Here is a 16,406-nt window from a genome sequence, read left to right on the forward strand (position 1 = left end):
ATCAGCACACCATGCAGATGCAGGACTTGATGGTAGAGGAAGGAAAACTGTCCCCTCTGCTTCTCTGTCCCCAGCCTTAAAATGAGAGCTGTTTTGTAATAATGCAACAATTGATCATGTATATTTTTATATATTCATCTTGTACAAGAATTATATCAGTGGAATGGACGTCTTACTACCTGCAGATCTAATGCCAAGAGATCCGAGGAGCTGCAATGCAAGTTTCTTAGCCAGTGGGATCTGAAAGCCTTTTTCCACTTTGTAGAACTGGGCTGTCAGTCCATAGCTAGCAGCACTGCGTTGCTATGTGATGCATACACCTTAAGAGTTCATTGGTCAGCAGTGTTACATTCCACCTCTCCCTGTCCCCAAACTCCGAAAATTTCAGACTCATGATAAATTTTGCTTTGCAGTGGAATGGGAAAGAAGCAGCTTAGCAGTAGGGAGTGTGCTCCTTACTTCTGAACACGGTGAACAGTTCTAATGTGTAAATTGTAGCTGTGGCTCAGAAATCCTGTAGCCCTTTAATCTCAAATTATTTGTCTCTCTCTTAGTTTTTAATAGATATTTTCTTTTTTTTCTTTTTTTCTTTTACCGAAGACTCAGGAGGGCTTTTTCACTGCTGCATCATTCAGTGTGTGACAGCGTAAGGGGATATTAGTATCAGAACAGTGCTTTGTGAGGGTTTTTTTTAATGGAAAGGAATTCATGATGTGTATCCTGTCAGATCTATTTAAATAATTCCTAAAAGACTAGTAGAATGTGACCTTTGCTGCCAGTAATTTTCATTGTCCTTGAAATTAACATAACAAATCTCTATTTGCATTTTTTTAATTTATTGTGATATCCAAAGGCTCAGTCTTTACATCCACGAGCAATGGTGAGAATTCCCTGAAAATAAAAATTGTGGAATAGAACCCTCTTAAAATGGTTTTTATGCGAGAAGATTATTGTGCTCGTTCATTATACAAACTGCAAGGGCAACATCTTATGGGCTTATAGCCATTGCATTCTTTTTATAGACTCGGTTATGGTTCACTTAAATATACTGCTGTTTTTTGTTTTTTTTTTCTTGCAGTGCATTTTAATGATATCTGCTTTCCAATGTACAAACTGTGCTTTGAAATATAAATGAGTTAGAAACAAAGTCGTATCTGTAGATGTATTGTGTATGCTAAGGCAAGCCATAATGATGGATGCTAGTGAACATATAGGCCCACTTTCAGGAACATTTGCAATGGAAATTTTCCAGAGACGGCTAATTTAATTGTATTTTTGTGCAACAATTAGGAGGGAATTACGATAGTTCTTTCGACGCGGAGAAGGGAGTGGGCACTATTGTCATTGCAAAGCCCTTGGATGCAGAGCAGCGGTCAGTATATAATATGACTGTGGAGGTCACCGATGGAACAAACATTGCCACCACTCAGGTAGAATATCACCTTCCTTTTCTGACAAGTTTTTCATTTGTTAGTGAAATATATGTGCTATAAAAATTAATAATTTTGCTGCTGAGGTAAAACCTCACCCTTTGAGACTACTGTTAACTAATGGAGGGATATTTTTCAGAGCCTTTCCGTCTGCTTGTAAAGAATGGGCTGGTGAATGCTTCAAAGCGCTATTTCTCCTTTTGTCCTCTTCGCGCTCACATGAAAGTAATTTGCCTTCCTCCAGCTGAGGGAGTCCCTATCACTGGCAGCAGTGATAGATTTTGACAATTGTATCACCCCATAATTGTCCAAAATACAACGGTACTTCTGTGATGTTGGGGGATATTGCTATTGATTGTATTAAATGGAGTTTATGCCTCTCATCCTTCCAAGATCCAAATGTGGGACACGAGATCAATTGTTCAGAGACAGAATTGTTCTGGAAGAACACTTAAAATTTAAAGGATGTCTCCTTTAATGTCACTGCCTGTGATTGCATTGTCTTTCTGGGGACAGCCACAGTCAACCCTTTAAAACCAAACTTGCTGATCAGGGTCAGTGCCTTTCAGCAATTAATACGATAGATCAGATTAAGTATGAAGGGCTGGAGTAGCACTGTCTCTTCACATCACTGTTGGGGAGATCCTGATACATTATATAGGTGTCTGCATGGTGGGAACCAGGAGATGGTTGGTGCATCTGCCCATTTTGCCCAGCTGGACCTGGTGAGGGTCATGGCACCCATACACGGTGAGTTGTGGAGCAGGGATCAGCTCGATCCTGAAATCCAAAACCAGAGTTAGTGTCCAAATGTGAAGTGTGCTGTAACCTGAATATTATTTGACAAAGGAAAAAATACACACTTAGTAATACAGGATACCAGTATACACTCAAATCCCTGAATAAATATGGCCTACGGAGGAAATGAAAGAATAGACTTGAGAAGTTACTTGTTTCATGATAATGCAGAAGGAAGGCCTGAATGTTTTTTATTTGTGTATATAGAAATATACATGCACTTGTGGATTCTTACCTTGCCTTTTTGATCAGTGGTTCAGATATAAATCTGTATTCACTGAATCACAACACTTACGTTCCTAAGAGACTGTTAAACCATTGCGTGCTTTCTGAATCCAAATTCTTGTTTATAACCAAACTTAAAATCTCTATCTAATTATCCCTATCCAATAACTGCTTCTGATAATCCACTCTTGATAAGAAACATCAGTTGATGGTAAGTTAAGTGGTAGGAAATCTACTATTTTCCCTGCTAGTTTAAGTAATTAATTGCCTCTTGGCTGAAAACATTCCTTATTTTTTAACTTGATTATATCTGACCTGTATTCCCTGCTATGCCTTCCTCTACTCGATTAAAGAGCTCTTTAAAAACCCGTATTTTCTCTCCGGGAAGGCACTTACTCAGAGCAGTCAATTCACCTCCCAGTCTTCTTGCAGACAGGCGAAGGAGAATGACTGACCTCCTTATGTTTTCTTTTCATAAGGCGTTTTCTTCAGCCCCCAGTAACCTTTTGTTTTGCTTTGTTTTTTCAATCTTGGCGACATTCTCAGTCCGCATTTCAGAAGTGGGGCGTTGAATCTCTAACACCACATTTACTTTGTGCAAACGTTTCTGCCAAACAAATGTTAAAAAGCAGGAGGGCCTTCAAAAGTGCTGGATGCAAGTGATTTATATTTTCATGGGTATTATGTTTCATGTTTTAGTTGCTTATGATTTAATAAAATGACCCTAGTGACAGTCCTCAAAACCTATTTTGATGAAAACCCATTATTTTTAATTAAAACATATGGTAAAAACATATTTCAGTAAAGCTGTTATGTTCTAAAAGAAGCCTATGCATTCTTTGTAACAGTGATGTGCCCTATTTAAAAGCTTTAGGATAATGATTTAAGATTGCCGTATTGTAGCATTTGATTAACAGTGATGGGTCCAAACCCTTCTCCCCACTTCCCTCTCTCTATGTAAATACTGTTTGCGGATTTAATTGTGACCCAAGCAGTATCTGAGGACGTGTTTCTTTTGCTGTTCACAACAGAGATTTCAAAAGCAATCATTATCTCAAACCTGCCAGAATGACGGCCTGCCTAATTATCTCTCCACACTACTAAATTTTCCTACTCTACTTTTGACTGTTCTTCAGAGCCTTTAGTGACTTTGTTCATCTTCATTTCAGAACAATAATAAAAAAATGATAAGTAACATATGTCATAGAAAGTGTATAAAAAGCATCTGCTCATGGTGACCTTGTTCTGAGACCTGGTAAGATGACATTGAAAGTGTTTTGTCTTATGTGCAATAGTATCTGCATTTTTAACTGTAGCTGCAAAAGGATATAAAGTCATAGACTCGTTGAGCTGGAAGGGACCCTTAAAGGTCATCTAGTCCAGCTCTGCTGCAATGAACAGAAACACCTACAGCTCAGAGCCCCGTCCAGCTTGATGAATATGATAGAAGAGGAAGGGAGAGGAGGGCAAATGGTTGATTTCATCCACTTGTACAACCATAAAATAATAAATAGCCCCTCCAAAGTGATGTGGTTCATTGTGAAACAGCTGATCAGCAGTGTGCCTAGTGAAACAGTCTTGCTTATTATTCCACCCCACCTGTTCCCCTTTATCTCTTTCTGGCCTTTTGTCTGGTATGCAGTTGGAGGTGGTAAAATACAGCATAAAAATTCCGAAGATTTTTGCTTGGGTAACACAATCCCTGGCACAGCCTCACATAAGTTTCTGCAGCAGTGCTCCTGCACGCCTCAAATCCTGATAAACTGTTGGCTTCCTTCATGCCTTACTGCACACATGGTTCGCTGCTCTGCCGTCAGAAGAAGGAAATCATTTTGATTTAAAAGCTACATCTGTTGTATTAACATTTCACTGTTGTGAAAAGAGGTGAAAAGAACATAAGGAATGTTTGGAAAAAAAATCCCAAACTTCATTTGTAATTGGAGGTGTTTTTGGTTTGGAAGTGATGAGCACTGCAGAATTACAAACTCCTAAGTGAGAACCATAGCACCAGGATGTGCTGAGCCATTACCACTCACCATGCCCGATGGAACACAACGGTGATGAGGAAGGATGGAGAGCAAAAGAGGCAGAGGTGTCGACTCATTCGATTTCTGTATTATTTATATATGTAACAATTTACATATTTATATATTTTGTATTTATGTATTAGCATATTTATATATATTTACATATAAATGTATTATAAATTAAATCAGGAATAAGCCCAGGAGAGGTTTTGTTTTTATTCCCCCTTAGCTTAATTCATCATTGCTCAAGGCCACATGATTACTTATGAAAGGCTGAACACGTACATTGGCTCTAAAACACAATTCCCAGAGCTGCCAGGCGAGCTGCTGGCCACGGGGAGGGGATTGGGCTTCTCCCATGCTCTGGTAAAAATGGGGACAGCATCTCTTGGAGCAGCCATGAGACTGACTAATTCAACCAGAGTATGGACTGACTTTAAGTAGCATCAGAGATTCTCTGGGTCACAACTTAAGTTTGTACTAAAACTACTAAAATCTCTTCTTTTTTTTTTTCATCTTACAGCTCAAATCTTATACTTCCAAGCACAGCATAGTAATGGTGTTTATTTCTTCATAATGTATACTGCTAAACTACCTACAGAAGTACACCAGGAAACAATAATCTAAGTGATCATGTTTTTCACTTTAATGGATAATTTCATACTAGCAGGCAATTATTTTTTTGAGGAACAAACTCCTGGAGTCATAGCACTATATAAAAAAGACATTTTTCTTTCTTACTTATTTTCTTTCTTACTTATTTTCATCATCCTAGCTGACATAAAAAAAATGCTTTAAAGCATCGAGCTTGATGCTTCAAAGCTAGCAGGAAAAAAGTGCTTTGGCTTCACTTACTGTGAAACCATGGCACTATCTCACCTGCTGGGGAATGTTTTCTTTATACGATGTGATGAGGCTCCAGGGTAGGTTTCCCAGAGAGGTGGTGGATGTCCCGTCCCTGGAGACACTCAAAGTCAGGCTGGACAAGGCTCTGAGCACTGATGGAGTGGTAGGTGTCCTTGTTCATTGCAGCAGGGTTGGACCAGATGGCCTTTAAGGGTTTGTTCCAACTCAAACAAATTCTACAGTTTGCTTTTCTAACACCGAGAAACTGGTCAGTCACAGTGAGTAAGGATGGTTCTTTTTGCCAAACGGTGAAACGTTCTTAGAAGACCGTGGCCAATGTGGAGACAAGAGATCAGAGTCTGCATGTGGGCGAGGGGCATTTGTACATTTAAATTTGTTCCTTTGGAGAATCTGCAGCTATTAAACAAGAGCCTTCAGCAAAGTCAAAGTTCAGTATCATTGCCTGCACCTTTCAAGCAGAGTGGGAATACACCCAGGAACATATTGCTTCTGTGAAGGCAGACAATGGGAGCAGTGCCTGTGTGGGCTGTGGTCCTTTAATGACTGATGAGGTGAGGTGTTTCCATTCAGTTTTTCACATTTCCTCTAAACTAGAACCAAGCAAGTAGGATGAGATGGGACGAGAGGGACTGGCCCGAAGTTGCAATAGGGCAGGTTCAGTTTGGATACTGGGGAAAAATTCTTGTCAGAAAGAGTGATAAGGCATTGGCACAGGCTGCCCAGGGAGGTAGTGGAGTCGCCATCCCTGGAGGAGTTCAAGAACCATGGAGATGTGGCACGGAGGGACAGGGTTTTGGTGGCAGTATTGGTGGTAGGTGGACAGTTGGACTAGATGATCTTAGAGCTCTTTTCCAATGTTTATGATTCTGTGATTCAATGCTCTGCTTTTTTTCTGTCCTTTCCAGCCATCTCAGCACTGCCTTGCCTGTGAAACAAAGGCTTTTGCCCCTCTTTTAACATAACACAGAGGAACATGGTGAAGTATAAATAACAGGCCATTGAGATCCACAGATAAACTGTTTGCATTTTTGTGTTAAGGTTGGAGTTTGGAGGGAGAAAAACTTGTCAGGAAGGAGCAAATAAAGCTGTGTGGCAACTGTACTGAAAGCAATATTAAATCAAAATAGGTTTTCAAAAACCATACAAAAGCGTAACCTGAGTTTAAGCAATTCAGGCACTTAATAGGTTGTATTACAACACTGTGCCCAGACCAAGCAATTAGCCAAACAGATTCCTCCAGCTTCAAATGTCTGTAAAGCAGCTTCTGGCACAAATCCAGTCTTCACTCAAATACGTTTGTGCCTAAACCAAAGGTATTTGTGATGGGCAACATTAAAAACAGCTTTGGGGAGACTTCCTGCATTAGGTTTTGTTCTGCCTTGATTTGATTGTATTTCTCTAGGCCTTTCACTTGCCATTTTAAATACAAAGTCTTTGCAAATGCTCTGAGTGTTACTTTGCCTAATTTGTAAGCTTGGAGGCCTGTGAGTCCTTTATTCCAAACTTGCTTTAACTGTGGGAAATAGGAAGTGAGCAGGGAGAAGCAAATCTTTTATAGCGAGGGGCTTGTTCAGACTGCAAATGAGGCACTGCACAATGGGAGCAGCAGTGGCAAGCCTGGAGCCCAAGATGGGCTGGAAAGTTTCCGAGCTTCCAAGAAGAGCTGGGCAGAGGCTGCTTTGCTGCTGGTTTGCTTTATGAGCGTGGAAAAAGGGACTTGCAGCTAATGTTTGTCCTGGAAAGTATTTTAGTCAGTAACCTTGCATGGTCCACAGCACAAAGGAATCACTGCTTTAACAGCAAGTAGTAAGCACTTCCGTGTATTGCTTTTTGGAGATGTGTTGGAAGCCAGTTTTAACCTATTCAGACTTTACAAGGGGTATTATTGTATCTGAAGACATGGGCGCCTGCAGAATAATTAAACGATATCTGTGCAACACAGCTCAGTCTTGCTGAATCTTCCATTTGAAAGTAAATCTGAAATAAATATGGAAGTATGCAGCCTATGAGTACTTCAGTGCCTTCAGTAGAGTAACGCTTGGTTTTAGGGGGTTTTTGGAAAGACAGTTCCAGGCTGGTTATTGCTTAAAGCTTCAAGGACCAGTGATGGCTCTTGTGAAGTCAGTGGGAAGTTTGCCAATAGTGCCAAGATGTTGTGCCCAAGTTTGGCAACGATTAAATTAATTTGAGTAACCTTTCTTTATAATAACAATCTGGAGGAATTCCACTTGCTTGGCTTCACATATGTTTGTAGGATAAGGTTTTCTATGAGCCTGGTGTTCGTGTCAGTGTAACGTTTGTCCTTTATTTAAAGGAAAATATTTTCCCCTCTTGTTAAGTAACACCTTGCTAGAAGTCATCCTACTGTAGCAGGAAATCTCTGCATAGGAAAGTAGGATTTCAAGATGCCCAAATAAGAAGGGGATAGCTTGAATGTAAGCCTAAGAATGCAGTTCTGAGCTTCTTCCCCATCTTTACTTCTCATGTTGCTTTGGTAAGTCACTTAATCTTGCTGCCAGTCACTGTTTTCCTGTGTAGAGGATGAAGATAACAGCACTTGCTCCTTCAAAATGTTGTAAGGACTGAAGGAATAGTATCTACTCAAAACAGCCCTTTAGTTCCATTTAATTTTACATGTTTTACTTTCCAGTAGCTCCTAAAATGGTTGGGTTTTGAGGAACATAGGTTTACAGTTTTTCCATAGTTAAATGGTTTGACTGTATCATCAGTATTCCTTTATATTCTGATTTCCGTTTGTGACAAGGAGAATTTTCCCCTTCACTGTCCCAGGAGAGGACACACTTAACCTTAAAATCACAGATGACTCTCGGGGATTGTGAGGGACATCTGACAAAAATGAGAAATACTCAAACTCTGATATGATATAAGAAATAATGAATCAGTCATGACCTCTTTATTCATTAACACCACTAGCCCATTGACTTCTCCCTCCATATGAAAGTGCCTATTGAAACATAGAATATGTAGTAAATAATGTGTGTATTACAGTGCGGATCATTTTACAAATCACTAAAATACTGTCATCTCCAGGTAATAAAATTCTTACCAAGTAAAAAGGCACTTGATTGGTTTTACAGTAGTTAGGAGAAAGGAAGAAAAAGAAGTTATATTCTTGAAACTGTCAAAATAATGCCTAGCTCCCCATAAGCTTGCTGACCATGATTTAGAGACCTCAGTGTTTAGTTTTCCCTTTCCATCCTTCCCACTCTCCAAGCACTGCCATGTCTTTAAGTCAGGGTACTACCTTTTGCCTTTTTTCAACTGGAAGAAATGTTACTACATGAAGCCAACCTATATTTCGCCTAGCCCCAAGGCTCATGCCTGGTCTCTAATGCTGATCTTGTCCCACCCTGTTCAGCTTATGGAGTCTAGTGAAGGCATAAGTCATGAGGCCTCAGCTGGCACAGTCACAGGGCAAGCCTTCATAATGGTTAAAGTTTTATGGCTTCCTCTACTTTCTCAGTTCAACAGAATGAGCACGAAAGAACTAGGTAAAAGGAGGTAAACCCCACCAACCACTGGGTGCTTGCACACTACAGAGCACATCCCTGCTCTGGCAGTACTTCTACAACGCCTTGCTGTATGTCCCTACCTTTTTTTTCTTTTTATTTTACAGAACAACTTGAGCTTGCACACAGCAGGGTTAAAACAAAACTCCCACATAGGAGCTGACCCCCAGATGGCAGCTTACCTGTTCAAAGTAGACTGAGATGTAACAGCATCAGCTGAATCAAATAGTCCTGGTGTTTTCCAGCAAATACATTTGAAAAGGTTTTCTTCTCTGTTAGACTATCTAAAACAATTTAGAACAGAGTTTCTAGCCGCCAGTTAAAAGCAGAATGAAACGTTTTTTGTTGACAATGCAAGAGTAAAATAACCCTTGTTAATAAGCCATGTTACAGTGCAACTCAGCAAGAGCAGAGGGTATCAAAACAGCTTGAGAAGATGCCTTTAAATGCTAAAGAGATTGTCCCCAGCTCAGATTGCTTCAGTGTCTCTTCCTTACACTTGCAGAAGTTGTTCAGCATTGGCTCTGTCCCACCAGAGTAAGGATGGGGTCCTGTTTTTTTTTCCTCAGGCTTTCTTTCCTATATTAAAAAACATGCATTTGCATCTTCTTCAGATGTGAGTTCTTTGATTGCTTTTTTTTTCATCAGTTGGGTCAGAAATATGCCTTGATATATTGTATAGCAACAACAAGAGTATAAGTGTTGTAACATTTCATCATTATTATAGCCCCAGCAACGTATGTTTTCACCCCAATTTTATTGCTATCTGTCCAGGACTGAAACATAACTTAATAAAGGCTTCTCCCTGCTTCACTCCGGAATACCATAAGCTGAAAATTAAATAGCATGGAATGTGCAGTTGAAGCCCTATGCCATTTAACTTACAGAGTATTTTATTTCAGCTGTCTTTTAAATAGTTCCCAGGCTAGTTCATTATGACTGCTGCTTACAATTTCTCGTGTTCCTTCTGGTAATGCATTCTGCAAACTCTTCGAAGATCAGAGAAATCTAAAGTTTCATTTCTCTCTGAGGCCAACATCTGTTTCTGCAATATTGTAGTAAAAGTATAACTGTATTTTTATTCTGTTAAGAATACATGGGTTTATGGGGTTTGATCAAGTGAAGTAATAAAGTATTTTTTTAAGAAAGGGCCAGGTACTTCCCAGAGCAACAGAGAAAATATTATAAGGGATGAGTCAAGTCCTCTAGTCTTAGGGAACAGTCCTGGACACGACCTTTCCCATACAGTTTGTTATTCTGCCTGACCTTTCCTTCTCCACATTTAAGGATTGGTACCCAAATTTCAAAGACAGACTTGAAGCAAATGGGATAACTTTCATTAGTGTTTTTAACAGCTTTCCCACCATTCATAAACTGCAACAAAAAGGGGGCAAGTAGATGTTCAAGGGAAAATTTGTCAGTCATAAAGTGTCACTGGCAAAGGACAAGCAAAGCCATACAAGTAGCCCTTTTTTGCACCAGTGCCTAGATGTTATCTGTCCTGGGAGGTGTGTGCTGATCCAAGTGGGATGGGTTGGAACTGTCATGTCATCATATCTTCTGGTTTGTCCTCACCAACTGGGTCTTGGCAGAGCCTGAGATGTGGCAGCAACTTCCATGAATTGACATTGCTAGTAGGTCCCAACACAATATATGGGGCAGAAAACGATGCAAGGTTTATACTCTTAGGATTTATAATCTTGGTCGTATGAAAGAAGGGTTTAAGTAATTTGACTACTTTTATAGCCTTACTAATAGTGAGGGGAAAAGGAAATTCCTTAACAGCTGCAGAATTCCCTTGTAACCATCACAACTGTAAGGGACGACGGAACCATTACCATTTATCACTGCAGAAATGTCAATAGATATTGAAAGTCTCCTGTACGCTTCTTTGTTAGACTTGAAGTAGGTCTGGTAATTAGACCGTTTTGCCTCTATAGTCATGTGTCCTTACAGTTTCTTTAGGTTGGAACTATTTAATATTAAATTATGTTTCCCAGTCTCCCCATACAACAGCATCCTATCAGCCATCTAGAGTCAATTACATATCTTCAGGTGCCTGTTAAGGAGTCTGACTAGACTTCAGTAACTTCAAATGTTTGTTCTTTCATTAACTGTAGGTCTTTATCAGAGTGTTGGATAACAATGATAACGGCCCAGAATTCTCTCAGCCGAGTTATGATGTCACCATCTCAGAGGACATCCTCCCTGATACTGAAATTCTGCAGATTGAAGCTATAGACAGAGATGAAAAGCATAAGCTGAGCTACACTATTCACAGCAGCATCGATGCAGTCAGCATGAGAAAATTCAGAATTGATCCCAGCACTGGGGTGCTCTATACTGCGGAGAGATTAGACCACGAAGCTCAAGACAAGCACATCCTTAATATCATGGTAAGAATGCAATATTCACTTGGCTCAGGACACAACCGCTGCTGTTTCAGTGCAAACACGCCTTGGTCTTTGCTAGAGTAAAGTACTTTCACTGCAGTAAGTAGCCATTAATTTCGTATTGCCTGCTCTGCTGTGTATTTATTTTACCTTTTTTATTTGGAGTTCTGTGAAACTTACTGTGAGTTCATTGCACTTAATACGAAATGATTTACCATCTCAGAGGAGAGCAAGCAGGAAATTATTTAATCTCTTGGCATCTGGACTTCTCACTCTCCAAGCCATTTTTGGAGTTTCTGTAGTGAGGATGAAAGTTATTTGAGAAGTTACTTACAAGGAGATAACTGTGTTGTTTTTTCCTATGAGTCTATGATTTGGTTTTTTGCCATACAAAATGCTATAGCCCCTCTAGATACAGACCTCATTTATAGTTTGCTTTTACAGACTTATTTAAGAAGATAATCAGTTGATATACAAAATAGTTTTCAGCTACTTTTTCCAAGTGTTTGGATATGCACAAAAAAATTTACTACCATTTTTTGCTTAGTGAGCATGGATTTCAGTATATAAGTCTCTCTGTTTCAAGGGAGTGTTGTATATTATGAAATGGGAGTTAATAACAAAATATGTGTCTTCATTTAAACATTTTAGATTACTATTTATTTAAGTACTTATGAGTCCTGAAGAAGAGTTCTGTAGAGGAACAGCTCACAGTGTATGAGGCATAGAGACAACTTTGGGTGGATAGCTGAGAAATCAGGAGTTGCTGAGAATTTTAGTATGGGATTATCTCAGGATACTTTTGTTGGGAGTACTTGGCACTTCTTGAAGTTATTCCTACTCTGATTACTGTTGATATCATCATCTTCAAAAATCTATTTATGTATGTTTTTGAAAAAGTCCGTTGGAAAATACAAGTGCCAGACTGATACATATACAATTCTACACACTGTAGCTCTTTGAAAGAAGAAGCAATGTGCAAGGTATGTTTGTCTGTGGAGCAAGGAGTTTTAGGGCAAGGGCATGACCACATAGAGTGTATTGCAAAAAACGAAACCTAAAACTAAATCTAAGATGTCATCCAAAAACATATCATGATGATTAGTTACCATGAATTTATTCACGACTGAAAAGGAAAATCTCTGAGCACTACTTGCTTCTTGAGTTTTGATATTGTCAATGGTTTATGGGCAAGTTCAGCCTGGTTCTGTGATGAATGGGGCAGGGGACCCATGGACCCATGCCCCAGAAAAGGGGAAGGAGGGAAACAAGAAAGGGCAGGGTAATGGGCCTAAAACAAAACAGTGGCAATGATCTTAGGAGGAAAACTAATTTATTAAATGAGATATCAGAATGTGAAATAATACAGTATAATACAATTGGAATTGAAGCTAATAAATCAAATAAAATGAAAGAATGTCCAAAACCAAAGGCCTTACTCTAAAGCTGAAGGTGAGACAGCTAGAGAGCTCCCACTGTCAGTGAGCAGCAAAAAGAGGCAGTCTCAGGACTTAGGTGCAGTTTTATCTTCCCCTCTGAGTGGAAAACAGGAATGTAAAGTCCTCTAGGGTATGTAGTTGCTCTTCTTTTCTGAGAATCAGGTACCCAGAAATTTGGCAGTCCACAGAACTGAAGCATTAAACTCTTTAACTCCCAGTGCTTTACATGATGTTATGATGTGGGATACCAATAACAAAAATCATAAAACCGTGACAGATATGTACCGTCTTTTCTGCGTGACTGTGTTTTAGACTGCAAGTTCCTCGGGACAAATTTAATTACATTGCTTTGTAGTAAATAGACCTCAAAGCACTCATATAAATAATAATAGTGAAGTTTTAATGAATGGATACTGAGTTCTACATTACATACTTTTTCTGTAGGTCCGAGATCAGGAATTCCCTTATAGAAGAAACCTGGCCAGAGTCATCATAAACGTGGAAGACTCCAATGACCACAGCCCATACTTCACCAGCCCACTGTATGAAGCCTCGGTGTATGAATCAGCAGCTGTTGGATCAGCAGTTTTACAGGTCACGGCTTTAGACAGAGACAAAGGAGAAAACGCAGAGCTTGTCTACACTATTGAAGCAGGTTAGGACAGAGGTTACAAACATTGCATCGGCACAGAATCTCACTGACACTCACTCCGTGATTACTGATCCTTTTACCTTTAAGTCACTTGTTCAAAGCCATCACAGGAAATAGTTACTGAAAGCTATTGGCTTGAGTGTAGTCCACAGTGTCTCCACAAACAAGTGATGCGACAGCTTGTACAAACCTCCATCTTCTCCAGTATTTGGATCAGAGGAGCATGGAGGCTAAAAATTTCCATAGAAGCTCTAGTAATATAGTGACATGATGGCTCTTAAATGTATGGCTATAAAATCAGGCCACAGTGATATCAGAATGAAATTACTTACGCTGTTTATATATTGATATTTACTATAAACTGAAACAACAAAATGATCTCTGCTGATATAACAGCAAGACAACAGGAAACTTGTATTATGTCTGCTACTCGTGCAAGCAAATTTAACTTAGATCACAGGGAATTTAACTCTAGATCACAGGGATCTGAAGTTAGGCGTTATCTCTAAGTTAAATAATTAGCATATATGCAAGTGAGGTGCCTGGGGAAAAAAAAAAAAGAGGAAATGAAAATTTGTAGCCTTTGGGGTTTTTAATGTTGCGTTTCCATTTTATGCTTTTTGGTAACATGAATCTTTCCATTATGATGCTAACAAAACTTGACTACATTGCCCTGAGCAGAGGTTTCATATGCTGCAGGTTGTCCCCGGTTTTATCAGATGTCATGCCTTTCCCATCAGTTGACTTTGATCCTCCAGAATCAATTGTTTATCCTGATCTTATTACAAAGGCTTGTCCCTAGCTAGAATGGCTTGAGTCAATTGGATCAGTCCAAAAAACGAAAGTATGTACTGAAATAAGAATATTTATAACATCTCATGCTGATGTAACTTCACATGGTTTGAAATCAAACTTAAAATTAAGCTCATATAACCTTAAGCTTAGAGAAGAACCAAGAAGTCTTTTTCTGTTATTATCCTGTAGCTCAGTGGATAGAGTCCTTTAAGCAAATCAGAGGGTGAGGTGCTGAACTGAGACCCTTGTGATCCTACAAAGACCTTAGCATTCCAACTTTAGTATTTCCTTTATGCACTTTGGTCTTAGTAGTTATTTCTCAGTATTCTTCAGTGGCCTTGAAAATTTTACACATGCCCAGGGTGTATACAACACTCTGCCCTAGAGAACAAACCCTGAAAAGACCAGATTAGCTTTGTGGGGTAATGGATCTTGAGACTGCTACCAGCTTTTCCTCCACTGCAATCACCTTTAGGTGCCAGCATAACATAAAAAGCCATCTGACACGCTAGAACTATGGCTGTATTACACTGGATATAGAATACACGATGCAGACGAAAATACAAAGATTAGAAGGGATGCTTTGGCAATTAGATGGTTCTTTTTCAGTCTCTGTATTTTTTTCTTTTGCTAGAAGCTTTCCTACTACAACCTGTTTCTGTTTCATCACGAGCTCTCTCTTCAGTGTCAAATTTCAAACTTTTATTTGTTATAAGCCATGCCCTCCCACAGATTCATTATCCCCAGATGTTCAAATCCCAGGTGCATCAAAATTCAGCCTTTTCTTGCAGTGTAATCCATAAAATCTGAGCTGTTAAGGATTCTAATTTGAACTGCAGCATTCAAATTGTATTCAGCCCCTTCATTCCAGTGAATTACTTGCATCACCTGACGCGTGAAGAGAGCAATTGGTAAAGAAAGTAATTTCTGTGAAATTTCATAACGAATTCCTAAGGGAGAAGAACCAACTCTGGCCTTGTCTAAGATCATCAGTGGCTACAAATCTTTTGTGTTTGCAAGTGCTGACGAAATAAGAGCAGCTTTTGTAGTGTCTGCAAATGAAACAAATACTGTGATCTTTATGAGAATTTGTAGCTCTTGCAGAATCTCAGCTCCTCAGTGAATAGTACAATTTTTGTTTTATCTAGCAGAGTAAACTTTACAGATCTGAAAGAATGGTTATAAATAGAAAGCTACTACCAGTATTGAACTACATGCAATAGTATGTAGCCTAAATTAGCCTCCAAGTACCAGAATTTACAACAGACAGTGAATCACATCTTTAAAGTAATATACATTAAATGTCTTCATTTAGGATTCTATGAATTTGGTATTTCAGCTACAATCTTCATATTTATTTCTTTGTGCACAGCACAGTAATCACCACTGGAAAAAAATCTGTATTTATCACCAGTTACCTGAAACATGATCCTCTCCACCTAACAGATTGCAAGCAGTTTTTATTTTAAAGTATAAATTATCACAACAGCAGGGACATGTTGTAATGGTTGGAATCACTGTAACTCAGTACAAACTCAGTTTGCTGTTAGAATCAAATTCAGAAAAAAAGAGTCTGAGCGCTTATTCACACTATTTACATGCACAGCATCCTGTCCTTTAAGCAGGCAATCAAGGAGCCAGCAAAATACCAATTCTTTAATGAAAGCAATCTGTAATTACAGCTAGGGATCATAGCAGTAGTTTTGCCTTGCTAAAGAAGAGGTAGGCAGTTCAGCTACATAAAAAGTGAGGAAAAAAAGGCCCTTGAGAAGGTCCCTGTCCAAACTCACTCTTTTCACCTTTACACAGTATCTGGTATCTGTTCTTGTATGTTATAGATATTTCATGACATTTTCTACTAAGTCTCTTTCATCTAGATTCATCCTCCGTAGGGATCATGCAATAAACCTTTGTGCCACCGGATACTTTAATCTCTTTTCTTTGCTATTTGTTCGATTTTATTTTTCTAAATGCCACTTTAACCTTTTTATATGCAGTTCTTTGAGTCTTGAACTACTGTAATCTGCTCTATGGTTGTTTAATATCCCCTTCAATTAAGAGGCTGAGTTGCTAACCATTTGTCATGTAATTGGCTTGCTAGCCTCTGATCTAATTTCATTGCCTTAGGTGTACGTGTAGTTGACTAACTTCCATAATTTAGGGATGCTTTTTTCTTGTTTGGTGGGAGTAGTCTACATGCACCTGATTCTCCAATGCTAAAACTCAGCATAAAATTAAACACCAGCACCC

The 16,406-nt window shown here is 39.1% G+C and overlaps 1 protein-coding gene across 3 annotated transcripts in view; it reads left to right on the forward strand.

Moving 5' to 3' along the window:
• The window catches only part of FAT3 (FAT atypical cadherin 3), a 313,352-nt gene that overhangs the window by 220,831 nt on the left and 76,115 nt on the right, over positions 1–16,406 (forward strand). For all 3 annotated transcript variants that reach the window (XM_065729980.1, XM_065729981.1, XM_065729982.1), the window contains 3 exons: positions 1,291–1,430; positions 10,998–11,273; positions 13,154–13,364. In XM_065729980.1, the coding sequence (XP_065586052.1) occupies positions 1,291–1,430; positions 10,998–11,273; positions 13,154–13,364 (627 nt within the window). The remainder of the gene's footprint in view (positions 1–1,290; positions 1,431–10,997; positions 11,274–13,153; positions 13,365–16,406) is intronic.

This window comes from Cyrtonyx montezumae, unplaced genomic scaffold (assembly GCF_038088225.1).
Source record: "Cyrtonyx montezumae isolate F1298 unplaced genomic scaffold, pur_monq_1.0 scaffold_12, whole genome shotgun sequence".
Classification (NCBI taxonomy): domain Eukaryota; kingdom Metazoa; phylum Chordata; class Aves; order Galliformes; family Odontophoridae; genus Cyrtonyx; species Cyrtonyx montezumae.